This window comes from Tachyglossus aculeatus, chromosome 10 (genome assembly GCF_015852505.1).
Source record: "Tachyglossus aculeatus isolate mTacAcu1 chromosome 10, mTacAcu1.pri, whole genome shotgun sequence".
NCBI classification, from domain to species: domain Eukaryota; kingdom Metazoa; phylum Chordata; class Mammalia; order Monotremata; family Tachyglossidae; genus Tachyglossus; species Tachyglossus aculeatus.
Window position 1 is genome coordinate 51,354,133 of NC_052075.1, and position 26,761 is coordinate 51,380,893.

Sequence of the window (26,761 nt, forward strand, 5' to 3'; positions counted from 1 at the left end):
TCTCCCTCCCGCCTTCCTCCTCTCCCTCCTTTCTCTCCTCTTCCTCCTTTCCCTCCTCTCCCTCCCTCCTTCCTCCTCTCCCACCTCTCCCTCCCTCCTCTTCTCCCTCTCCCTCCCTCCCTCCTTCCTCCTTTGCCTCCTCTCCTGCCTCTCCCTCCCTCCTTCCTCCTCTCCCTCCTCTCCCACCCTCCTTCCTCCTCTCCCTCCTCTCCGCTCCCTCTTCCCGCCCCCTCCGGCTCCTCATTTCCTCTCCCCGGCTCCGGTCCCGCCCCGCCGGCCTCGGTCCGGTGTGTCCATCCTCCCTCCCGCTGGGCCCCGACCCCCATCCCCGCCCCCCGCCCCGTGTGTCTCCGCCCCCTCCCCGCCTGTCCCCCCCCCCCCCCCCGGACCCCCCGCCCCCGAGCCGGGATCCCCCCCCCCTCCGGGCTGGGCGGCGGGGGGGTCACTCCGCCCCCGCTCACGCCCCCGGCCCGGTTCCCCCGCGCGGCCCCCTCCCACCCGCGACTCCGCCCCGGGGGGCGGGCGGGCGGGCGGCCGGAGCGGCGGAGCCGGTTTTCCTAGGCGGGGCCGGTGGGGAGGGGGACGGAGGGGAGCGGGATCCGGGGCGGAGGAGCCGAGCCGGGCCGGGCCGGGCCGAGCCGTTGGAGGAGCAGGAGGAGAAAGGGGGGACATGGCCGGGACGGAGAAGGAGCAGGTACCGGGGCCGGGGGCCGGGGGCCGGGGGCCTGGGTCCCGGGCGGGCAGGAAGGACGACCTCAGGGGGTCGCTGGGGAAGCGGCCGAGCCGGCCGCTGGACCCTCCTCCAGTCCCTCGTGGTCCCCAGAGCTGGATCCCGCGGATCTTCAAGAGGAAGACGTGCACGGCCTTCATCGCTGACCCCGATGACCCCGGGTAAGATGACCCCCTTCCCGGGGAGGCAAGGGGCTAGGTGGCAGGGGGCTGGAGGGAGCCCTGCGGACCTTTGACCCTTAGTGACCGTCCGCCCGGTCCCAGCGGCTGGGCTCCCCATTTCTACCCTCGCCCCGGCTCCTGCTCCTGCCCCTCTCTTTCTGCTCAGCATTCGGCCTGTCCCTCTCTCATCCGGTGCCTCGTTACCTTAGCCCACCCTCCGACCCCTCCCTGGTCACACCCGCCTTCCCCCAGACACTTGGCCCCCTCCGTCTTTCCTCCCACCCTGGCGGGGTCCTATCTACCCCAGTTCCCCGGGCCCTCGGGATCTCCCTGGAGCCCCAATTCTCCCACGTCGTAGTGGTGGCTACAGACCGTGCCTGGGAGTCGGAAGGTCATGGGTTCTAATCCCACCTCCGCCACTCGTCTGCTGTGTAACCTTGGGCAAGTCACTTCACTTCGCTGGGCCCCGATGACCTCATCGGGAAAATGGGGATTGAGACCGTGAGCCCCACGTGGGACAGGGACAGTGTCCAGCCCGATTTGCTTGGATCCACCCCAGCGTTTAGTAGAGTGCCTGGCACATAGTAAGCGCTTAACAAATACCACCACCACCATCATCATCAACATCCTCAACCCCCCCGGTTTCCCCCTTGGCTGTCCGGCCTTGACCCTCCGACCCCTCCAGCCCGGGGATGCTGTGCCAGTGTGGGCTGCCCCGAGCCCAGCACCTGGCTGTGGCTGTGGAGGACGCCTTCGGGGCGGCCATCGTGACCTCCTGGGACTCCGACACCCACACCACGGAAGGGCCCACCGACGCCTATGGAGACCTCGACTTCCAGGGGTCTGGGCATAAGCCCAGCAAGGTCAGGAGAGCCCCGGCGGCCACCCGGGGGGAGGTGGGAGGTCCAGGGAACATGCCCCCTTCCTCCCGGGTTGACTGGAGCTCTGACCCCCCAGAGGGAGCTAATGCCGGGTGTCCCCCTCTGTCTCATTCATTCCTTCAATCGTATTTATTGAGCGCTTACTGTGCGCACAGCACCGTGCTAAGCGCTTGGGAAGTACAACTTGGCGACATATAGAGACGGTCCCTACCCAACAACGGGCTCACAGTCTAGAAGGGGGAGACGGACAACAAAACAAAACATGCGGACAGGTGTCAAGTCGTCAGAATAAATAGAATTAAAGCTAAATGCACATCATTAACAAAATAAATAGAATAGCAAATATGGACAAGTAAAACAGGGTAATAAATCTGTACAAACATATATACAGGTTCTGTGGGGAGGGGAAGGAGGTAGGGAGGGGGGGATGGGGAGGAGGTGAGGAAAAAGTCTCTTCCTGCTCCCCGCGGGCCTGGGTCCGCCTTCTGCCCTCCTCCGCAGTTCATCCGGCTGTCAGACAGGACCCATCCCGCGTCCGCCTATGGGCTGGTCACCCGGACCTGGGACTTCCCTGCCCCCAACCTGGTGGTGTCCGTGCTGGGGGGGCAGCGGGGAGGAGCGCTGCAGGAATGGCTCAGAGACCTGCTGAGGAGGGGCCTGGTCCGAGCTGCCCAGAGCACAGGTGAGGGAGACAGGGACCCCGGCGCCTGCTTCCCAGACCCTTCCCTGGCTCCCCCCAGCCCCCAGCTCCCACCTCTCCCCACCCATCTTCTCCTCTCGGCCGGGGGGCCCCGGCGTCCTGCTTCCCAAGAGCACAAAGTCAGAGGTCATAGGTTCAAATCCCGGCTCCGCCATTTGTCAGCTGTGTGACTTTGGGCAAGTCACTTCACTTCTCTGGGCCCCAGTTACCTCATCTGTAAAATGGGGATGAAGACTGTGAGCCCCCCACGGGACAAACTGATCACCTTGTAACCTCTCCAGCGCTTAGAACAGTGCTTTGCCCATAGTATGGGCTTAATAAATGGCATTATTATTATTCTCTGGGCCTCAGTTACCTCATCTGGAAAATGGGGATTAAGACTGGGAGCCCCACGTGGGACAACCTGATCACCTTGTATCCTCCCCAGCGCTTAGAACAGTGCTTTGCACATAGTAAGCGCTTAACAAATGCCATCATTATTATTCCCAGCCCCTTCCCTGCTCCCCGCAGGGACCCAGGACCCCAGCTCCCACCGTTCCCTGCTTCTATGTACTCAGGGTGGGACACAACCAGTCTCCACCGACCAGCCCTCCCGTCCCCTTCCTCCCCTACTTCCCCTCGTGCCTCCTCTGGCTTAGTGGTAATAATAATGATGATGGTATTTAAGTGCTTATTATGTGCGAAGCACTGTTCTAAGCACTGGGGGTGATACAAGGTGATCAGGTTGTCTCACGCAGGGCTCACAGTCTTAATTCCCATTTTACAGATGAGGGAACTGGGGCCCAGAGATGTTAAGTGACTTGCCCAAGGTCACACAGCTGGCAAGCGGCAAAGCCGGGACTCGAACCCATGACTTCTGACTCCCAAGCCCGCTCTCTTTCCACTGAGCCACGCTGCTTGGTGCAGTTAGCTTCTTCTCCTCTCTGTTTCTGGGGTGTCTCCTGACCTGAGGGCTTCTCGGGCACCTCTCTGTCGGGCTCTCTGTCGGATTAAAGTCCAATCTGAAGCCCTCTCATTGCAGTTAGGAATCCGAGCATGTTGGAGGTGGAAAATGGGGTCTTTTTTCAACCCCACCCCAGGAGTTGCCCATGGAAAGACCTCTTCTGACTCAGCACTTTCACGCCCGCCTCCCCAGCCTTCCAAAATCTGTCTAGAGCCCCACCCGCTGCAGCACCTGCCCAGCCCCGGGGGAGGCCGTGGAAACAACAAATTATCTTGCTCCCCAGGGCCTGTCCTGCCACTTTCCCTCCCACCTCTCCCTCAGAACTCCCTGGCCAGTGGGCCTCTGGTTCCAAAGGCCTCTTTCCTCATCGGGAATTCCTCCTTTTCCCTGACCCAAAATTCAGCCCCCGAAAGGCCTCCCCGCCCACTCCACTGAAATAAGCGCACGGTTGAGGCGACCCTCCCTCTCCTTCCCTGGGCAACAGGGAAGGTGGAGGAGGGCAGAGCCCCACTCCTGACCTTCCCCTCTCGTTCTGCCCCAGGGGCCTGGATCCTCAGCGGGGGGCTTCACACGGGCATCGGGCAGCACGTGGGGGTCGCTGTACGGGACCACGCCACGGCCAGCACGGGGGGAACCAAAGTCGTGGCCATGGGTGTCTCTCCCTGGGGGGTCGTGCGGAATAGCGGCGAGCTCAAGAACTCCAAGGTGACCGGAGGCTGGGGGCGCGGGGGAGAGGGTGTGGGGATAGAGGGGCAGACCACCGACCTCCTGAGGAGGATAACTCCCTTTCTCCCCCAGGGCTCCTTTCCGGCCCATTACTCCTGGAGGGGGGGTCCCGAGGACGGCCCCCCGTATCCCCTGGACAATAACTATTCGGCCTTCTTCCTGGTGGACGACGGGACACACGGGAGGTTTGGTGGGGAGACACGCTTCCAGGCCCGACTGGAGAATTTCATCTCCCAGCAGAAGACTGGAGTTGGGGGTGAGCCCCCTCTCCCCACCTCATTCCCTCCCCCAACCCCCTGACCCAAGAGTCCTGCGGCCCCGCCCAGCGCTTCCCCCTGCCCACTCTGACTCATTCCCACTGTTTTCATAATCAATCAATCAATCGTATTTATTGAGCGCCTACTGTGTGCAGAGCACACAACTCATAGACCCGAGGACCAGAGCCCCCTACCCCTGCTCCACTCAGAGACCCCGGCGCTCCAACCCCCAGCCCGCCCCCTCCCCATTCTTCCCTCTCAGGCACCGGCATTGATATCCCCGTCCTCCTCCTCCTCATCGGGGGTGACGAGAAGATGTTGCAGGTATCGACCCCTCGGAGGGAGGGCCTGGGGGAGGTCGCCCCCAGTTGTCTGCCGTGTGACCTTGGGCAAAGCACTTAACTTCTTGATGCCTTAGTTTCCTCATCTGTGAGCCCCGTGTGGGACAGGGACTCTACCTGAGCTGATTATGCTGTAGTTATCTCAACGTTCAGTTCAGTGTCTGGTGTAGAGGAAGCGCGTAACAAATATTATTATTGTTGTTGCTATTATTGTTATTATCATTATTGTCTGGAGGGTACTGGTGGCAGCTGGGAGACAGGAGGGTCCCGGACACTAGAGAACTGGGGGGGTGGGAAGCTCAGTGGAAAGAGCCCGGGCTTTGGAGTCAGAGGTCATGAGTTCAAATCCCTGCTCCGCCAATTGTCAGCTGTGTGACTTTGGGCACGTCACTTCACTTCTCTGGGCCTCAGTTCCCTCATCTGTAAAATGGGGATTAAGACTGTGAGCTCCCCCTGGGACAACCTGATCACCTTATAGCTTCCCCAGCGCTTAGAACAGTGCTTTGCACATAGTAAGCGCTTAATAAATGCCATCATTTTAATTAATTAATTAACTCTGGGTTTGAATTCCTGTAAATCCCATCGGCTGTCTGAGCCCCTGGCTCGCACATAAGCCAGACTCCCCAAGCAGCCGGGTTTCATGCCTGGGGGAGAGGTGAGACCCCCCCCAATCCTGCCCACCCCAATTCTCCCCACCCCGACACGTTTCCTTGCCGCTCCTGAACTGGACTTCCTCTCAGCAGCCCTCTGCCTTCAGTAGCCTCTTGACCCCATTTCTTCCATGACTCCCTAATTCCCTACCCCCGCCAACCCGCCCCTTTGGCAGCGAGTGGAGGAGGCCACCCGGAACCAACTACCCTGTCTGCTGGTGGCCGGCTCGGGGGGCGCAGCCGACTGCTTGGCCGAGACCTTGGGGGCCGTGGCCGCCACCCTGGCCCCAGAAGGAGGCGGGAAGATCTGGGTTGGAGAAGTCCAAGACCGGCTCCGCCGCTTCTTCCCCCACGGGGACCCCGAGGTCCTGGCCGCTCAGGTAGGGCATCCCGGGGTGACCGGACCGGGGGGGTGGGGGGAGGAGGAGTAGGAAGGGGAGGAAAAAGAAAGGAGGAGGAGGTAAAAGAGGAAGAGGAGGAGAAAAAAGAGGAGGAGGAAAAAGAAAGGAGGAGGAGAAGGAGAAAGAAAGAAGAGGAGGAGAAAGGAGGAGAAATGGGGAGATGGAAATGGGTTGGGGAGAGCTGGGAGGGGGCTCAGAGGGAGGGAGAGTGTCCGGGGTCCGTGGAAGGGATCCCCCTCTTCCTCCTCGCTCCCCTCGGCCCCAGGTGGAGCGGATCGTGCAGCGCTGGAAGATGCTGACCGTATACTCTGCTGAAGATGGACCTGAAGAGTTTGAGACGGTCGTGCTGAGGGCGCTGGTCAAGGGTGAGGTTGCGGACCCCTCCCCACCCCCAAAACCCCTCCAAATGACTCCATGCGCCCCACCACCACCTTGCCCGTGACCCTTCGCCTTCCCTCGTTTTCTCCCCCACGCCCCCGGGCCCCCTCGGACCTCCAAGTTAGCAGTGTGGCTTAGTGGGTAGAGCACGGACCTGGAAGCCAGAAGGACCTGGGTTCTAATCCCGGCTCCGCCGCTTGCTTGAGGGATGTCTTTGGGCAAGCCAGAGCAAGGGCTTGGGAGTCAGAGGTCATGGGTTCAAATCCCAGCTCTGCCGCTTGTCAGCTGTGTGACTTTGGGCAAGTCACTTCACTTCTCTGTGCCTCAATTACCTCATCTGGAAAATGGGGATTAAGATTGTGAGCCCCACATGGGACAACCTGATCACTTTGTATCCTCCCCAGCACTTAGAACAGTGCTTTGCACGTAGTAAGCGCTTAACAAATGCCAAAATTATTATTATTATTATTCTCCGTGCCTCAGTTACTTCATCTGTAAAATGGGGATTAAGACTATGCACCCCACGTGGGACAGGAACTGTGTCCATCCTGGTTTGCTTGTATCCACCCTAGCATTTAGTACAATGCCTTGCACATAGTAAACGCTTAACAAACAGCACAATTATTATTATTAGCACCTCCCAAGACTCCCAAGGACTCCTCCACTTGACCCCTTTCCAGCCCCCTGCCCCACCCCGGGGTGGAGAAGCAGCGTGGCAGCATGGCTCAATGGAAAGAGCACGGGCTTGGGAGTCAGAGGTCATGGGTTCAAATCCCGGCTCCGCCACTTGTCAGCTGTGTGACCTTGGGCAAGTCACTTAGCTTCTCTGTGCCTCAGTGCCCAGTGTAAAATAGGGATTAAGACTGTGAGCCCCACGTGGGACAACCTGATCACCTTGTATCCACCGCAGCACTTAGAACAGTGCTTTGCACATAGTAAGCGCTTAACAAATGCCATCATTATTATCATTATTATTATTATGGAAGTCATCCGATGTCCCCGTGTCCTCTCTTGTCCCCCTCCCCACCCCACCCAGCCTGCGGCAGTTCAGAGGCCGCGGCCTACCTCGATGAGCTTCGCCTGGCCGTAGCCTGGAACCGCGTGGACATTGCCCAGAGCGAGCTGTTCCGCGGGGACATCCAATGGCGGGTGAGGGGGCGTAGACTGGGCTGGTGAGGGCACAGCTTGGGTTTGGGGAGGTGAGGACCTGGGCAGGGCCTGAACACCTGGCTACCGTTTTCATCTTCACGTTGGAGAAGCATCAGTGGAAAGAGCCCAGGCTTGGGAGTCAGAGGACTTGGGTTCTAATCCTGCTTCCGCCACGTGTCTGCTGTGTGACCTTGGGCAAGTCACTTAACTTCTTTGTGCCTCAGTTCCTTCTTCTGTAAAATGAGGATTAAAAGCGTGAGCCCCAAGTGGGACAACTTGATTACCCTGTATCTACCCCAGCGCTTAGAACAGTGCTTGGCACATAGTAAGCGCTTAACAAATACCATAATTATCATTAGAGTGCCTGGCACATTTCATTCATTCATTCAATCGTATTTATTGGGCGCTTACTGTGTGCTGAGCACTGTGCTAAGCGCTTAGAAAGTACAATTCGGCAACAGGGACAATCCCTACCCAACAATCCCTACCCAACAATGGGCTCACAGTCTAGAAGGCACATAGTAAGCGCTTAACGAATACCATAGTTATTATTATGATTCTAAGTGGGGCGAGGCTGGGGCGGGAGGGGTGTCCAGAGGGGGGTGAACCAGTGGGAAGAGAAGAGGTGTGGCTCAGTGGAAAGAGCCCAGGCTTGGGAGTCAGAGGTCGTGGGTTCTAATACCGGCTTCGCCACTTGTCAGCTGTGTGACCTTGGGCAAATCACTCCACTTCTTGCCACCTTGTACTTCCCAAGCGCTTAGTACAGTGCTCTGCACACAGTAAGCGCTCAATAAATACGATTGATGATGATGATGATGATGATGTGCAAAATGGGTATGAAGACTGTGAGCCCCACGTGGGACAACCTGATGACCTTGTATCTACCCCAGCGCTTCGAACAGTGCTTGGCACATAGTAAGCGCTTAACGAATACCATCATTATTATTGAGTGGGGCTGTCTCGGGTGGGGAGGGGGTGTCTGGGAGCGGGTCCGTGGCCGAGGTTATGGAGCCGAGGGTAGGTAACGGCGCTTCCTTCCTTCCAATGTCCGGTCCGGGCCTGGGTCCCGCCTCCTGCCCCGTCTGTCCTCCCGGCGGCCACGACAGTCCTCCCACCTGGAGGCCTCCCTTCTGGACGCCCTCCTCAACGACCGGCCGGAATTCGTCCGGCTCCTCATCTCCCGGGGCCTGAACCTCAACCACTTCTTGTCCCGGGCCCGGCTGGCTCAGCTGTACGCCGCCGCGCCGGCCGGTTCCCTCTCCCGGCACCTGCTGGACCGGACGGCCCCGGGCGGAGGCGGAGGACCGGGGGCTGCGGCCAAGGCCCCCCCGGACCCCCCGGACCCCGCGGCCCCCCTGCTGTCACCCCCAGGCTCCTCAGACACCCCCAGGACCGTGCGGCTGCAGGACGTGGCCCGGCTACTGCGGGAGCTCTTGGGGGACACCTGCGCCCCGAGACACTGGGCCGCCGACGCCCCCGGCTCCTCTGGAGGGGCTTGGAGAGACAGCGTGAGAGACGCCCCTGGACCGGGGACGGGGGGGGACGACGAAGGGGAGAGGGGCGGGCCTGGGGTGGGAGAAGCGGTGGGACCAAGGCAAATGGGGAGTGCGGTGTAAAGGTGGAGGGGCTGTGACTCATTCATTCCTTCATTCAATCGTATGCGTAGGCGCTCAATAAATACGATTGATTGATTGATTGATTGAGCGCTTTAGCGCTGTACTGAGCACTTGGAAGTACAATTCGGCGACAGATAGAGACAAATCCTACCCAACAACGGGCTCACAGGCTAGAAGGGGGAGACGGAGAACAAAACAATAGACAGGTGTCCATACCATCAGAATAGATAAATGTTCATTCGTTCATTCAATCACGTTTATTGAGCGCTTACTGTGTGCAGAGCCCTGTATTAAGCGCTTGGAAAGTACAAGTCAGCAACAGATAAGAGACAATCCCTACCCAACAACGGGCTCACAGGCTAGAAGGGGGAGACGGACAACAAAACAAGTAGACAGGTGTCAATACTATCAGAATAGATAAATGTTCATTCAGTCATATTTATTGAGCACTTACTGCGTGCAGAGCGCTGTATTAAGTGCTTGGAAAGTACAAATCAGCAACAGATAAGAGACAATCCCTACCCAACAACGGGCTCACAGTCTAGAAGGGGGAAACGGACAACAAAACAGAAACAAGTAGACAGGTGTCAATATCATCAAAATGGTGTGAGCCCTCTGTTGGGTAGGGACCGTCTCTATATTCATTCATTCATTTAATCGTATTTATTGAGCGCTTACTGTGTGCAGAGCACTGTACTAAGCGCTTGGGAAGTCCAAGTTGGCAACATATAGAGACGGTCCCTAATAATAATAATGGCGTTTATTAAGCGCTTACTATGTGCAAAGCACTGTTCTAAGTGCTGGGGAAGTTACAAGGTGATCAGGTTGTCCCACGGGGGCTCACAGTCTTCATCCCCATTTTACAGATGAGGTAACTGAAGCACAGAGAAATGAAGTGACTTGCCCAAAGTCACACAGCTGACAATTGGTGGAGCCGGGATTTGAACCCATGACCTCTGACTCCAAAGCCCATGCTCTTTTCCACTGAGCCACGGTGCTTCTCTACCCAACAGTGGGTCACAGTCTAGAAGGGGGAGACAGAGAACAAATATATGTTGCCAACTCGTACTTCCCAAGCGCTTAGTACAGTGCTCTGCACACAGTAAGCGCTCAATAAATACGATTGAATGAATGAATGAATCAAAATAGCTAAATAGAATTATAGATATAATGTGATGGTGGTGGTCCGGGGTGGGGGGCTCTAAATGTGTCTCCTCTACTCTCCCCCCGCCCCAGAACGGTCTGGTGTTGAACGGGACTCCCCCCGACTCCACCCCCTGGGCAGACCTGCTCATCTGGGCCCTGCTGCTGAACCGCGGCCTGATGGCTCTCTACTTCTGGGAGATGGTGAGGCGGGACGGGAGGGACACCCCACTTCGGTAGCCCCCACTCCCATTTGTTCTGACCGTCGTCCCTCTGTCTCTCTCCCCCCCGCCGACCCCCAGGGCTCGAACTCGGTGGCCTCGGCTCTGGGGTCCTGCCTGCTGCTCCGGGTTCTTGCCCGCCTGGAGGCCGAGGCTGAGGAGGCCGCCAAGAGAAAGGAGCTGGCAGCCCGGTTCGAGGGGCTGGCTGTGGGTATGGGGGGCGAGGGGGAAGGGGAAGGGGTCCCGAATGGAGGGTTGGCGGTGGGTACGGTGGGGCAGGAGACTGGGTCGGGGGGCGGGTTGGGGGGCAGCCGGCGGGGGGCTTGGGGTGGGGGGCCACTGGGGAGAAAGCAGGGTGGGAGGGTTAAGGATGGGGATGCTAGAAGAGGAAAGGATGGTGAATCCTGGGAATCAGAAGGTCATGGGTTCTAATCATCATCATCATCATCATCATCACCAATCGTATTTATTGAGCGCTTACTGTGTGCAGAGCACTGTACTAAGCGCCTGGGAAGTCCAAGTTGGCAACATATAGAGACAGTCCCTACCCAACAGTGGGCTCACAGTCTAAAAGGGGGAGACAGAGAACAAAACCAAACATACTAACAAACTAAAATACATAGAATAGATATGTACAAGTAAAATAAGTAAATAGAGTAATAAATATGTACAAACATATATACATATATACAGGTGCTGTGGGGAAGGGAAGGAGGTAAGATGGGGGATGGAGAGGGGGACGAGGGGGAGAGGAAGGAAGGGGCTCAGTGTGGGAAGGCCTCCTGGAGGAGGTGAGCTCTCAGTAGGGCCTTGAAGGGAGGAAGAGAGCTAGCTTGGCGGATGGGCGGAGGGAGGGCATTCCAGGCTCTGCCACTTGTCTGCCTTGGGCAAGTCTCTTCCAGCGCTTAGAACAGTGCTTTGCACATAGTAAGCGCTTAGTAAATGCCATTATTATTATTGTTACTTAACTTCTCTGTGCCTCAGTTCCCTCATCTGTAAAATGAGGATGAAAAGTGTGAGCCCCACGTGGGACAACCTGATTACCCTGTATCTACCCCAGCGCTCAGAACAGTGCTTGGTACATAGTAAGCGCTTAACAAATACCATAATAATAATAATTATTATTATTATTAAGGAGGCGGTTGAGGGCCGACCCCGAGGCTGTCAGGGTGGGGAGTAGCCATGGCGCGCTCTGGTGGGAACGATGGGGGAGAGGGCGGGGGGCGGTGTGGGGGGCGGGGGTCTTGCCCTCAGTCCCCTTCCTCCCCCTCACCGCGTCCAGGGCTGTTCAGTGAGTGTCATCGCAGTTCCGAGTCCCGCTCGGCCCGGCTACTGCTTCGCCGCTGCCCGCTCTGGGGAGGAGCCACATGCCTACAGCTGGCCACCAGAGCCGATGCCCGCAGCTTCTTCGCCCAGGATGGAGTCCAGGTCAATCAATCGGTCGCTCGATCAATGTTATTTCTTGCGCGCTTACTCTGTGCAGAACATTACACTAAGCGCTTGGGAGAGGACAGTACCACAGAGGTGGTCTTTATAACAACGGTATTTGTTAAGCGTTTACTATGGGCCAAGCCCTGTTCCAAGCGCTGGAGGGGATAGGAGGTAATCATCATCAATCGCATTTATTGAGCGCTTACTATGTGCAGAGCACTGTACTAAGCGCTTGGGAAGTACAAATTGGCAACATATAGAGACAGTCCCTACCCAGGCAATCAGGTTGTCCCACGTGGGGCTCACAGTCTTCATCCCCATTTTACAGATGAGGTCGCTGAGGCACAGAGAAGTGAAGTGACTTACCCAAAGTCACACAACTGATAAGTGGCGGAGCTGGGATTAGAATCCATGACCTCTGACTCCTAAACCCATGCTCTTTCCACCGAGCCACGAAACAGAATTATAATTATAAATATGTGAATATGTGCATGTATGCCTTCCTCTCTCCCCTCCCAGCTCCTTCAGTCTCTGCTTCTCTCTCTGTCGGGGTCTCTGCCGGGGGTTTTCTGGGTGGGGGGAGAGGAGGTGATAGCGAGGGAGGGGTTGGGAGAAGCCCACCAGGCTGACCGCCCCCTCCCCCGGCCCCACCCCCGCCTCCGCCCACAGACTCTGTTGACTCAGAAATGGTGGGGTGAAATGGACAGCAGTACTCCGGTCTGGGCCCTCATCCTCACCTTCTTCTTGCCCCCGCTCATCTACACTGACCTCATCAACTTTCGGTGAGCTGCGAGAACACCCTCACCCCCACCCCACACTCCCCAGTATGGGGGGACACCCCAGGAGGTGAAGTTGCCCCCCTTTCCCCACCCTTCCCCACCTCTCTGCTTCACCCCAAATCCCCATTCCACCCTCTTAGTACAGTGCTCTGAACACGGTAAGCGCTCAGTAGGTACGATTGAATGAAGGAATAAATGAATAATAGTTATGGTATTTGTTCAGCGCTTACTCTGTGCCAAGCACTGTCAGTCAGTCGATCATATTTATTGAGCACCTACTGTGTGCGGAACACTGTACTAAGAGCTTGGGAGAGGACAATCGAACAATAAGCAGACACATTCCTTGCCCTCAACGAGCTTGCAGTCTAGAGGGGGAGGCAGACATTCATCTAAATAAATAAATTACAGATAGGAGCATAGGTGAGGTAGGGCTGTGCTAAACGTTGAGATAGACACCAGATCATCAGGTCAGGCACAGTCCCTGTCCCACACGGGGCTCATGGGTTAAAAGAGAGGGAGAAAGAGGTCTAACAGAGAAATCTCCTGTGGCTGCAAGTGGGGATTGGAAAAGAGCTGGAGCACGGATAATCCACAGCTCAGACAGTCCTCAGCCTGGACAACCAGCAGTCAGTCACAAGGATGTCAGAGGAGAGGAGGGGAACACCGATAGCTTGTCAGGTGGCACGTAGGAATGAAACAATCCCACTTCCCGGATCTTATAATAATTATGGCATTTATTAGGCGTTTACTATGTGTCGAGCACTGTTCTAAGGGCTGGGGTAGATACAAAATAATCAGGTTGGACACAGCCCCTCTCCCCCATGGGACTCACAGGCTAGGTAGGAGGGAGAACTAGTATCGAATCCCCATTTTACAGGTGAGGAAACAGGCACAGAGAAGTTAAGTGACTTACCCAAGGTCACACAGCTGGCAATTCCTTCCTTTCCCCTCCATAACCAGGAGCCTAGAGGAAGAACCGCTGCAGAAAGATGAGCTGGAGATGGACAGTGGAAATGGCAGCAGGAAGATCTCTGTGGGGTGAGGGGACCTCTCCCGCAATCTCCGGTGGGAAGTGGGTGGGAGTACCTGACTGGGAGTTGGGGAGAGCTGGGGCAGAGTTGGGGGGAAGCCCCTCTTTTCTCTGTCACTCACGCCTCCTCCCATGTCCTCTTCTCCCTGCCCCCGACCCTCCTCCCTCTCTCCACTCCCCTTTTTCCTGCATCCTCCTCTCCCTCTGGTCAGCACCGGGGCCCGAGAGCCTGAAAAGAAGCTGCCCAGTGGGAACCGGGGTCAGAACGGGTGCTGCTGGGGTCAGCGGTCTCGGCGTCTCTGCCTCCATCGCTGGGCCCAGTTCTGGGGGGCCCCAGTAACCTCGTTCCTGGGTAACGTGGTCAGCTACTTGCTCTTCCTCCTGCTCTTCGCCCACGTCCTCCTGTTCGACTTCCAGCCCCCTCCCCCAGGGCCCTCCGAGTTCCTCCTCTACTTCTGGGCCTTCACGCTGCTGTGCGAAGAGCTGAGACAAGGGCTCTCGGGGGGCTGGGGCAGCCTGGGGGTGGGAGGCCAGGGCAAGACCCCCCTCCGCCGCCGGCTCCACCTCTACCTCGCCGACTCCTGGAACCAGTGTGACCTGGTGGCTCTGAGCTGCTTCATCCTGGGCGTCAGCTGCAGGTAGGTGACCTTTAACCCCCACCCAACCCCCAGGACCTCTGACCTCTCAGCCCCCCAAACGACTGGGGCTGGCCTTGGTTGTTTTGGCCATGGTGGGGGTGGGACTGGGGTGTGTCTTGGTCCTGGTGAATCAGGACCTACCCTCGAGTAGTTTCTGGCTCTGACTCCCTTTCCATCACCATAGCTTTGCGGGTGTCCAAGAGTCTGTCTTCCCCGTTCATTCATTAATTCATCCATTCAGTCGCATTTATTGAGCACTTACTGAGTGCAAAACACTGTACTAAGGGCTTGGGAGAGTACAATAGAACAATAAACAGACACATTCCCTGCTCATAATGAGCCTACAGTCTAGAAAGGCAGGGACTATGTCCAACCCAACTTGCTTGTATCCACCCCAGCGCTTAGTACAGTGCCTGGCACATATTAAGCGTTTAACAGATACCACAATTATTATTATAATGATTACTATTATTAGAGGGGGAGGCATATTAATATAAATGCATTTATTTATTTATTTATACAGTAGTTATGTAGATATCTGTGATTTTTTTGTATTTATATAAATGACTGTCTCCCCCACTAGACTGTAAGCTTATTGTGGGCAGGGAATGTGTCTGTTATACTGTAATAGTACACTCTCCCAAGTGCTCAGTACAGTGCTCTACACTCAGTAAGACTGTTGTGTTGTCTGTCTTCCCCTTCTAGACTGTGAGCCCACCGTTGGGTAGGGACCATCTCTATGTGTTGCCGACTTGTACTTCCCAAGCGCTTAGTACAGTGCTGTGCACACAGTAAGCGCTCAATAAATACGATTGAATGAATGAATGAATGAATAAGAACTCAATAAATGCGATTGAATGAATGAATAAATGAAAGAGTAGCTGGGTGTCCCTTAGCCTATCTTCCCCATTGGCCGGAAAGCCCCCTCCCCAGAGCAGGGACTCTTTGGGACCAGGGACCAGTCTCTCCCCCATCACCCGGTTCAGTACAATCAATCAGTCAGTCAACCCATCAGTGGTATTTGCTGCTCACTTACCGTGCTCAGAAGTGTACACAACGACAGAGTTGGTAGACACGTTCCCTGATTTTGATATTGTGACATCCCCCCATGGCGATTTCTGATGGCTAACCTCCACGTCTCCTCCATTCCCGCGCCCCCCAGGCTCACCCCTGGAATGTTTGAGCTCGGACGCACCGTGCTGTGCCTTGACTTTATGGTTTTCACCCTCCGACTTCTTCACATCTTCACCGTCAACAAGCAACTGGGACCCAAGATTGTGATCGTCAACAAGATGGTGAGCCGGCGAGGCCCAGGTTGGGGGTGGGGGGAGGCGGCAGGCGAGAAAGGGGAAGGGGGAAGAGAGAAGGAGTGAAGTTGGGGGAGACCAGTGGGCTGGAAGGGTGGGGAGGGAGGGGTGAAGTCAGGGAAGAAGGGTGGCTTGGTAGGGAAAGAGGCTACCAACTCTGGTGTAGTGTACTCTCCCAAGCGCTCAGTACAGTGCTCTGCACACAGTGAGCGTTCAATAAATGCGATTGAATAAGCATGGCGTAGTAGAGAAGCAGCATGGCGTATTGAACAGAGCACGGGCCTGGGAGCCAGGAGGTCATGGGCTCTAATCCCTGCTCTGCCACTTGTCTGCTGTGTGACCCTGGGCAAGTCACTTCACTTTCTGGGCCTTAGTTACCTCAGCTGTAAAATGGGGATTGAGACTGTGAGCTCCAAGTGGCACAATCAATCAATCAATCAATCAATCATATTTATTGAGTGCTTACTGTGTGCAGAGCACTGTACTAAGCGCTTGGGAAGTACAAGTTGGCAACATATAGAGACAGTCCCTACCCAACAGTGGGCTCACAGTCTAAAAGAGACTGTGAAGTCTCTTTTAGCAGGGAAGTCGGGCAGAGGGCAGTCGAGGTGGGGGGCAACCAAAACGGGCACAAGAGACTGTGTCCAACCAGATTTCCTTATATCCATCCCAGCGCTTAATACAGTGCCTGGCACATAGTAAGCGCTTAACAAATACCATAATTATTATTATTTAACCATGCTTAATACAGTGCTCTGCACACAGTAAGCGCTCAATAATTCATACATTCGATCGTATTTATTAAGCAATTACTGTGTGCGGAGCACTGTACTAAGCGCTTGGGAAGTAGAAGTTGGCAACATATAGAGATGGTCCCTACCCAACAACGGGCTCACGGTCTAGAAGGGGGAGACAGACAACAAAACAAAACATGTGGACAGGTGTCATCGGAATAAATAGAAATAAACCTAGATGCACATCATTAACAAAATAAATAGAATAGTAAATATGTGCAAGTAAAATAGAGTGATAAATCTGTACAAACCTATATACAGGTGCTGTGGGGAGGGGATGGAGGTAGGGCGGGGGCTCAGTCAATAATACAATTGATTGACTGAATGAATAAATACTAATGTTGGGTTGATTTGGGGCTGCCTTTGCCCATTGTCTGCCTCCCTTCCCTTCCCATTGTCTGCCTCCCTTCCCTTCCCATTGTCTGTCCCACCCCCCATGTCTGCCCCCCCCCCCCCCCCCCCCCACCAGATGAAGGACGTTTTCTTCTTCCTCTTCTTCCTGGGCGTATGGCTGGTGGCCTACGGGGTAGCCACGGAGGGTTTGCTCCGTCCCCACCCCCGGTCCTTCCCCGCCGTCCTGCGCCGCGTCTTCTACCGCCCGTACCTGCAGATCTTTGGACAGATCCCCCAGGACGACATGGACGGTGGGGAGGGGCAGCAGGGAAGTCGGGCAGAGGGCAGTCGAGGCGGGGGGCGACCAAAACGGGACCCAAGAGAAAGAGGAAACCCGGTAGGGAGACGTCCTGGCGGGGAGAGGAGGTGGGAGAGGTAGAGAGATTGGAGATTAAGACTGCGAGCCCCACGTGGGACGATCTCATTACCTTGTATCTACCCCAGCGCTTAGAACAGTGCTTGGCACATAGAAGCGCTTAACAAATACCATTATTATTATTATTATTATTAGAGAGGAACCGGCTGTCTCTCTGCCTCTTCCTCCCTCTCCCCCGCCGAAGCCCCCCTCACTTCCTCCCCCTCTATTCCCGCCCTTCCCCTTCCTTCTCTTCCCACCCTCCTTCTGGCTTCCTCTCTCCCCTCTCCCACTTGGCCTTTTTTCTCTGTCTTTACATCTCCCCCGAGTCTTTGTCTATCTCCCCATCTCTGTCTGAGCCAAGTCTGTCTCTCTCCCTGGTTTCCCCAATTGCTGCTTCAATTTTTCGGTTTCCATCTCTCCCTCCAGCCTCTGTCTCTCCCTCGGGTCTCTCCTTCTAGACTCGGTTTAGCTCCCCAGTCTCTGTTTCACTCCCTGCTTTCTGTATCCCCCATCTCTGCCTCTCCACCAGGCTCTGTCTCACTCCCTGATCACAGTTTCTCCCTCCGATCTCCGTCTCCCCAGGTTTCTGTCTCACTCCCTAGGTCTCTGTCTTTCCTCGGGTCTCTGTCTCACTCCCCAAGTCTCAGCCTCTCACTCAATCTGTCTCTCCTCAGGTCTCTGTCTCACTCCGCAGGTCTCTGTCACTCCCCAGATCTCTGTCTCACTCCCCATATCTCCGACTCTCCCCGAGTCTCTGTCTCACTCCCTAGGTCTCTGTCTCTCCCCGGGCCTCTGTCTCACTCCCCAGATCTCAGCCTCTCCCTCAATCTGTCTCTCCTCAGGTCTCTGCCTCACTCCCCAGGACTCTGTCTCATTTCCCGGGTCTCTGTCTCACTCCCCAGATCTGTCTCATTCCCCGGGTCTCTGTCACTCCCCAGATCTCTGTCTCGCTCCCTAGGTCTCTGTCTCTGCTCAGGTCTCTGTCTCACTCCCTAGGTCTCTGTCTCTCCCCAGGTCTCTGTCTCACTCCGCAGGTCTCTGTCTCTCCCCAGGTCTCTATCTCACTCCCCAGATCTCTGTCTCTCCCCGAGTCTCTGTCTCGCTCCCTAGGTCTCTGTGTCACTCCCCAGATCTCTACTTCTCCCTCAATCTGTCTCTTCTAAGGTCTCTGTGTCACTCCGCTGATCTCTGAATCTCCCTGGGTCTCTGCCTCACTCCCCAGGTCTCTGTCTCTCCCTCCCGGGTCTCTGTCTCCCCTGGATGGCTGTCACTCCCGGGCTCCATCTATCTCTGCCTCTCCATCTCGACGTCCCATTTTCCTCCCCGGAACAGTGGCGTTGATGTCCGTGGGCAACTGCACGAAGGTGGAGGCGGCGGACGGGGGTCTGGACGGGCCCTGGGGTCTGCCTCAGCGGGAGGACTCTCCCTGCGTCTCCCTCTACGCCAACTGGCTGGTTCTGCTGCTGCTGGTGGTCTTCCTCCTGGTGGCCAACATCCTCCTCCTCAACCTCCTCATCGCCATGTTCAGGTCCGGAAGGCCTCCGGGACTCGGGCCTCACCCCCTTTCTTCACGGACTCCTCCTCCTCCTGTCTCCCCGGGCCCTTCCCATCCCGTCCCCCTTTCCGCCCGGACTCTCCCTCGTCTCTCATGACCCCTCCCCTTCTCTCCTTAGCCCCCACCCTGTAAGCAGCGTGGCTTCGTGGCAAGAGCCCGGGCTTGGGACTCACAGGTCGTGGGTTCTAATCCCCGCTCCGCCACTTGTCAGCTGTGTGACTCTGGGCAAGTCACTTCACTTCTCTGGACCTCAGTTCCCTCATCTGCAAAATGGAGATTAAGACTGTGAGTCCCACGTGGGACAGCCTGATTACCTTGTATCTACCCCAGCGCCTAGAACAGTGCTTGGCACATAGTAAGCGCTTATCAAATACCATTATTATTATTATTACCCCAGTGCCTAGAACAGTGCTTGGCACATAGTAAGCGCTTGCCAAATACCATCATTATTATTATTATTGGAGAAGCAGCGTGGCTCAGAAGAGAGAGCCCAGGCTTGGGAGTCAGAGGTCATGGGTTCTAATCTCCACTCCGCCACTTGTCAGCTGGATGACTTTGGGCAAAAACTTCCCTGCGCCTCAGTTCCCTCTTCTGGAAAATGGGGATTAAGACGGTGAGCCCCATGTGGGACAACCTGATCACCTTGTAGCCCCCACAGTGCTTAGAACAGTGCTTTGCACATAGTAAGCGCTTAATAAATGCCATTATTATTATTATTCCCCCTGATCCCTCCCCCTTCCCCTTTGCCCCACCCATTCTTTCCATTCCCTTCCCTCCTCTTCTGCATGACCTACCCTCTTCATTCATTCATTCGGTTGTATTTATTGAGTGTTTTCCTCTTCTCCCCTTCCATCCCTCTCCCCTCGTCCTTCCGCCCCCCTATCACCCTCTGTCCCGTTCCCCTCCTCCGCAACCCCCTGCACAGTTACACCTTCGGGAAGGTCCAGGGAAACAGCGACTTGTACTGGAAATCCCAACGCTACGGACTGATCCGGGAGTTTCATAACCGCCCGGCCCTGGCTCCACCGCTCATCATCATCTCCCACCTCCGCCTCCTCCTCACCCACCGCAAGCAGTGTCTGAGGCATGAGCCCCCCACGTCCCCGCATTTCCGTGAGTTGGGGGTCGGGGCAGGGGGCGAGGAGAAAAGGGAAGGGCCTTTAAGCCGGGGACGTGGTCCAGGAAAGCGTTATTATTATGAGTAGTATTTCGAACATTATGAGAAAGTAGTATTATTATGAGTATTATTAGGCACCGAAGTATTATTACGAGATTTTTATTTGTCCTGCATTTATAAACCATGTCACTCCAGCCGCACGTAGTGAGTGCCTACTGCGTTTTGCACACTGAACCTCAGGAGGGGACAATAGGATTGGTAGACTTTTGCCCTCAAGGAGTTTATAGTGTAATGCTGTACGGGAGACTATTATTATCATTATTATTCGAGATTCATGGGAGAAGGCCTGCTGGAGATGTGATATCAGAAGGGCTTGAATTCCATTTAGTGAGTGAAATTAACCAAAACCCATCAGTTATTTACCCTAAAATAAAAATCAAAAAGGCTGTTTCCTAGAAAATTGTTGCCTTCTCCCCTGTTGCCCACCTCATTCAAAGCCAAGAGAGAATGAGGTCTTAGAGATAGGAGGAAGTAATAAGAGTTTAATGATACCCGTTCAGTTGTATTTACTGAGCGTTTACTGTGTTCAGAGCACTGTACTAAGCGCCTGGGAGAGCACAAGGCAACAATAAACAGATTCATTCTTCTAGACTGTGAGCCCACTGTGGGGTAGGGAACGTCTCTATGTGTTGCCAACTTGCACTTCCTAAGCGCTTAGTACAGTGCTCTGAACACAGTAAGTGCTCAATAAATATGATTGAATGAATGAATGAATTCATTTCCTGCCCACAACAAGCTTACAGTCTGGAGAGAGGATATGTTTATGAATGCTAAAGCAGGCAGGGGTGAGTACTTTAAGTGCTTAGGTGACATGGCAGGGCTAGAGTGACAGTTGGGAGATGAACAGGTCATGGGTTCTAATTCTGGCTCTGCCACTTGTCTGCTGTGTGATGTTGGGCAAGTCAGTTCACTTCTGTGGGCCTCAGTTACCTCGTCTGTAAAATGGGGATTGAGACTATGAGCCCCACATGGGACAGAGAGAGTATCCAACCCGATTTGCTTGTGTCCACCCCAGCACTTGGTGCAGTGCCTGTCACATGGTAAGTGCTTAACAAATACCACAATTATTATTATTATTAATAATAAAGTGGGGAGGGGAGAAGCAGGATGGCTCTGTGGAAAGAGCATGGGCTTTGGAGTCAGAGGTCATGGGTTCAAATCCTGGCTCCACCAATTGTCAGCTGTGTGACTTTGGGCAAGTCACTTAACTTCTCTGTGCCTCAGTTACCTCATATGTAAAATGGGGATTAAGACTGTGAGCCCCCTGTGGGACAACCTTATCACCTTGTAACCTCCCCAGCGCTTAGAACAGTGCTTCGCACATAGTAAGCTCTTAATAAATGCCATCGTTATTATTATTATTTGAAATTAATGGGAGAGGGCCTGCTGGAGATGTGATATCAGTAGGGCTTGAATTCCATTTAGTGAGTGAAATTAACCAAAACCCATCAGTTATTTACCCTAAAATAAAAATCAAAAAGGCTGTTTCCTAGAAAATTGTTGCCTTCTCCCCTGTTGCCCACCTCATTCAAAGCCAAGAGAGGATGAGTTCAAGCTGGCCCTCCCTGTGCCCTGGGAGAAAGGGTTTCAGCTTCCACAACGTTGAGCACAACAGCCTCACAAGGGGTTCTGGGGTTGAGGGCCCCTGACCCACTCCAGGCCTGTTTGGCAAGGGTCGGGCTTGGGTGGCGCAGCTCAAGGTGCCATGGGAAACGGGCGCTAAACCGAGGTGGGCAGTGCCAATCCGTATGCAGACCCACAGCACCTTGATCCGGGACTCAGCCAAGATCAGTGGGTTTTTATAAATCAACCGTATTTATTGAGCACTTACTGTTGAAGAGCACTGTATTAAGCACTTGGGAGAGTACAATAGAACAATACAACAGAGTTGGTAGGCAGTCTCTAGACTGTAAGCTCGTTGTAGGCAGGGAATGGGTCTGTTTATTGTTGTATTGTACTCTCCCAAGCACCTAGTACAGTGCTCTGCGTGCAGTAAGTGCTCAATAAATATGGTTAACTGACTGACTCGGGCTTGGAAGTCAGAGGTCGTGAGTTCTAATGCCGGCTCTGCCACTTGTCAGCTGTATGACTCTAGGCAAGTCACTTAATCAGTCAATCAATCAATCGTATTTATTGAGCACTTACTGTGTGCAGAGCACTGTACTAAGCGCTTGGGAAGTACAAGTTGGCAACATATAGAGACAGTCCCTACCCAACAGTGGGCTCAAAACCAAACATACTAACAAAATAAAAGAAATGAAAATGAATCGGGGAAAAGACCTGTTGGAAGTGAAATTTCAGAAGAGTTTGCTTTATGATATTTGTTCAGTGCTTACTTTGTGCCAAGCATTATTCTAAGTGCTGGGCTAGATATAGGTACGACTTAATTAGGTCAGAGACCGTCGCTGTCCCACTTGGGGCTCACGGTCTAAATAGGAGGAAGAACGGGTATCATCCCCATTTTACAGTGGAGGAGACTGAGGTGCAGAGAAGCAAACTTAACTTCTCTGCGCCTCAGTTCCCTCCTCTGTAAAATGGGGATTAAGACTGTGAGCCCCACGTGGGACAGCCTGTATCTACCCCGGCACTTAGAACAGTGCTTGGCATATAGTAAGCACTTAAATACCATTATTATTATTATTATTATTAGGGTTTGGGGCTGTGCCCCTTTCTGCCCCATTTCCTCTTCCCCTTCCTCCCCGCCCGCCCTCTGTCCAACTCCACCTTGTCTAACTGTGTGTGTGTGTGTGTGTGTGTGTGTGTGTGTCTCCCCCAAGGTTTGTGTCGCTCAGTCTTCGCTCTGTCTTAATAATAATGTTGGTATTTGTTTAAGCGCTTACTATGTGCCATGCACTGTTCTAAGCGCTGTTTTCTGGCTCCTGCGCCCGGGGGAGCGCCTCCTAGGGGCTCAAGAGGGTACTCCGCCACCCTCGACCCCCCGACGGACAGAATCTGCCGGGCAACCAGTGACATCACGGGGCTCGGTGCTGCCCGATTGGCTGATTGCCCGTCCACGGCGATTTAAATGATGTCGTCTGGGCGCCGGGCGGGACGGGGCTTTCAGCCGTCGGGTCTCCGCCGCTCTGGGCGGGCCTTGGATGGGGGGGGGGGGGGGGGGGGAGGCGGATGGACGGAGACCCCGGGAGAGAGAGAGGAGAGACCCCCGCCCGTCCCCTCCCCTCCCCTCCGCAGGCGTGGAGCTGTCGGGCCGGGCCGAGCGGGCCCTGCTCACTTGGGAGTCGGTGCAGAAGGAGAATTTCCTCCTCGCCCAAGCCAGAGACAAGAGGGAGAGCGACTCGGAGAGGCTGAAGAGGATGTCGCAAAAGTGAGGGGGGCTGGGGGGGGGCTCGGGGGGCGGGCGGGAGGACGGGGAGAGGGGCCTGAGGGAGGGGAGAGGGGGATGGGGAGGGGCCTGGGGGGGACGAAGGGAGGGAAGATGGGGCTCAGTGGAAAGAGTGCGGGCTTGGGAGTCAGAGGTCATGGGTTCGAATCCCACCTCCCCCACATATCTGCTGTGTGACCCTGGGCGAGTCACTTCTCTGTGTCTCAGTCCCCTCATCTGTAAAATGGGGATTAAGACTGTGAGCCCCACATGGGACAACCTCGTGTCCTTGTGTTCCCCCCAGCGCTTAGAACAGTGCTTTGCACATAGTAAGCGCTTAACAAATACCAACATTATTATGATGATGATGATGATGGGGGAGGGAGGGTGGGGCGGGGCCTGGGGGAGGGGAGGGATGGAAGATGGGGGAGGGGGGAGGGAGGATGGGGCGGAGCCTAGGGGAGGGAGAGGGGGCGGGGCCTGAGGGAGGGAAGATGGGGAGGGGAGGGGGAGCCGGGGACGGGGGCGGGACCTGAGGGAGGGGAGGGGAGAGGTGATGGGGGAAGGCCTGAGGGCGGGAAGGGAGGGAGGCAGGGGAGGGGAGAGAGGGTGGGGACGGAGTGGGGCGAAGTCTGAGGGGGGAGGGCGGGGAGGGGCCTGAGGGAGGGGAGAGAGGGTGGTGCCTGAGGGAGGGGACTGAGGGGACTGGAAGGGGCGGGGCGGGGCCTGACTCCTTTGCTCCCCTTTCTCCGCCCTCCCTCCCCGCCTTCCCCTGGCTCCTGCCTCCGTCCGGCGCAGGGTGGACACGGCGCTGAAGCAGCTCGGCCGGATCCGTCAGTACGAGCAGCGGCTGGCGGGGCTGGAGAGAGAGGTCCGCGGCCCCAGGACCGAGCGGGGACGGGCGGGCGCAGCTGTCCGTCCGTCCGTCTGTCTGTCCGTCCGTCTGTCCGTCCGTCCGTCCGTCCGTCCGTCCGTCCCGCGGCCGGACAGCGGGAGGGGGGACGCCGGGAGGCTGGCCACGGGGGGGAGGCCGGCCGGGGGGAGGCCGGTCGGGGGGAGGCCGGCCTGGGGCAGGCTGTCCAGAGGCAGGTGAGACGCCAACCTCTGGTCGGGGACCCGCGTGTCCGGCTTTCCCCGCAGGTGGGTCAGTGCCGCAGACTGCTGGGCTGGGTGGCCGAGTCCCTGAGCCGCTCGGAGCTGCTGGCCGGGGCCCCGCCTCCCCCTACTGCAGGTCACTCACCGAGATCCCCACCCTCCCCCCGCCTCCGCCCCCCGCCTCCGCCCCCATTTTCCCCTGTCTGCCCCCACCGCCTCCCCCTCCTTCCCCCTTCTTTCTGTCATCCTCCGTGCGGCGGCCCGTCTCTTTAGACGCCCTGACCCTTCGTCTCCCTTCCTTCTTCCCCTCAGATTGAGTTCCCTCGAACCACATGGAAGCTTCTACCTCAGAAGAGCCGGGAGCCAAACCCCCCAGGAACGGGTCTTCTCTGTGCCAGGGCTATCTACGGGGACCAACCCACTCAATTCGATCAATCAATCAATCGTATTTATAGATTCGAGTCCTTGCCTTGGCCCTAGGGGTCTTGACTTCCGCAGTAGGTGCGCTGCCCACCGCATCTACAGGGCTGCGGACCCCCCTAGAGCCCTTTCCCAAGGCTATAGGTGTCCTCACATCCCTTATAGGACTCTCACTTCATCTGTAGCTGCCTCCAGCGTTAGGGACCATGCCTGATTCACAAGAACTCCGCTTCTGGGTCTGTAGGAGCCGCGCCCTATCCCTAGGGAATGAGGCTGGGAAGGAGAGGATGTAGGAGAACAGTTGAAGGGAATCATCCCCACCCAGGTTCCGTACTTCACCATCTTTCCCCTCCCATCCCACACTCAATTGCTTTGTTAATAAAGAATGTGACCACTCACTCTCCGTGACCGAGATTATGGACTCTGGACTGAATCTCTGAAAGGAACGGGTGCTGGAGAGAGTCCAGTAACGGGGGTGGGCAGATCACCATCATCATCATCATCATGGCATTTGTTAAGCGCTTACTGTGTGCAAAGCACTGCTCTAAACGCTGGGGAGGATACAAGGTGATCAGGTTGCCCCACGTGGGGCTCACAGTCTTAATCCCCATTTTACAGATGAGGTAACTGAGGCACAGAGAAGTTAAGTGACTTGCCCAGAGTCACACAGCTGACAAGTGGTGGAGCCGGGATTTGAACCACAACCTCTGACTCCCAAGCCCGTGCTTTTTCTACCGAGCCACGCGGGAGCTGTGAGGGTGACCTGACCCGCCGATAATAATAATTGCGGTATTTGTGAAGCGTTTACTATGTGCCAGGTGCTGTACTAAATTCTGGGGTGGATCCAAGCAAATCGGGTTGGACACAGTCCCGGGTCCTCGTGGGGCTCCCAGTCTCAATCCCCATTTGACGGATAATAATAATGATGGCATTTATTAAGCGCTTACTATGGGCAAAGCACTGTTCTAAGCGCTGGGGAGAGGAATACAAGGTGATCAGGTTGTCCCACGCGGGGCTCACAGTCTTAATCCCCATTTTACAGATGAGGTAACTGAGGCTCAGGGAAGTTAAGTGACTTGCCCAAGGTCACACAGCAGACATGAGGGAACCGAGGCTTAGAGAAGTGAAGGGTTTTGTCCCAGGTCCCGCAGTAGACAATTGGCAGGGTTGGGATTAGAACCCATGACCTTTTGACTCCAAGGTGCTGTAGCCACTAGGCCATGCTGCTCCTTAGACGGCGGGGCGCTGCCTTGAATGAATCAAAGGGAGTCGTCCTCACCGCCACAGGGGCGTGGATGCCTGGGGCTAGGTTAAAACTCGGCCTGGGCCTCCGGCCAGACTCGGACTTTGCCTCCCTTTCTCCCCCCTCATCCCACGCTTTCCACCTCGCCTTTCCAGCGCTTCCTGCTCCTTTCTGGCCCGGAGGCCGTGTGGACCTCCTGCGACCCCCTCATTCATTCATTCATTCATATTTATTGAGCGCTTACTATGTGCAAATACATTCAATCGTACTTATGGAACGCTTGCTGTGCTGTGCTAAGCTCTTGGGAGAGTACGAAAGGACGATAAACAGACGCATTCCTGGTCCACAGGAAGGTATGCCCACCGTTTACTCGCTCCAAGGGAATCTTTTATTTTTTTCATGGTATTTGGGTGCTGACGTAGCAATTGCCACAAAAATACAAATTGTCAATTCTACGGCATTTCCAGTGACAATGTATGGATCCGAAAGCTGGGCAGTGAAAAAACAGGATGGGAAGAACATCGATTCTTTTGAAAAGTGGTGATGAAGAAGGCTTTTGCGAATGCCCAAAAAACAAACAAATGGATTTTAGAGCAAATTAAATCACAGTTGTCTTTGGAAGGCCACATGACTTGACTTAAATTAGCATATTTTGGACACATAATCAGGAAAATGAATTCTCTGGAGAAGACACTAATGCTAGGAAAAGTAAAGGAAAAATGTGGAAGAGACAGTCTGGCAGCTAGTTGGATAGAGACCATAACAACTACAACGGAAGAACCGTTAGAAAGGTTGTGGATTATGGCAGAGAACAGGATATTCTGGAGAAACTATATCCATGGAATCACTATGAATCAGAAACGACTCGATAGCACTTAATAATAACAATTTATTACAGTCAGGTAGGCATCGCATTTGAGCG

General features: G+C 55.4%; 1 protein-coding gene across 2 annotated transcripts; it reads left to right on the plus strand.

Annotated features, from left to right (window-relative positions):
* Positions 1-657: 657 nt before the first annotated feature.
* Positions 658-25,010, plus strand: TRPM4 (transient receptor potential cation channel subfamily M member 4). Of its 2 annotated transcripts, XM_038752649.1 has the most exons (25): positions 658-694; positions 824-891; positions 1,577-1,754; positions 2,274-2,454; positions 3,957-4,120; positions 4,214-4,397; positions 4,661-4,722; positions 5,566-5,769; positions 6,056-6,155; positions 7,205-7,317; positions 8,424-8,825; positions 10,170-10,280; positions 10,379-10,508; positions 11,580-11,725; positions 12,398-12,510; positions 13,468-13,545; positions 13,750-14,175; positions 15,338-15,470; positions 16,746-16,920; positions 18,360-18,555; positions 19,508-19,695; positions 22,952-23,084; positions 23,880-23,952; positions 24,222-24,312; positions 24,489-24,578. In XM_038752649.1, the coding sequence occupies exons 1-25, from the start codon at positions 671-673 to the stop codon at positions 24,491-24,493; spliced, it is 3,678 nt and encodes a 1,225-aa protein (XP_038608577.1). In that variant the 5' UTR covers positions 658-670; the 3' UTR covers positions 24,494-24,578. The 2 variants fall into 2 exon arrangements, with proteins under 2 accessions (XP_038608577.1, XP_038608576.1); XM_038752648.1 differs by lacking the exon at positions 24,222-24,312 and having other exon boundaries at positions 24,489-25,010.
* The last annotated feature ends 1,751 nt before the right edge of the window (positions 25,011-26,761 follow it).

Excerpts from the sequence above, each read along its gene's own strand:
- TRPM4 (XM_038752648.1), top strand. The coding sequence starts at position 671 with ATGGCCGGGACGGAGAAGGAGCAG. Across the intron at positions 892-1,576 it reads GCTGACCCCGATGACCCCGG|CCCGGGGATGCTGTGCCAGT; the intron begins GTAAGATGACCC and ends CGACCCCTCCAG. Across the intron at positions 10,281-10,378 it reads CTCTCTACTTCTGGGAGATG|GGCTCGAACTCGGTGGCCTC; the intron begins GTGAGGCGGGAC and ends GCCGACCCCCAG.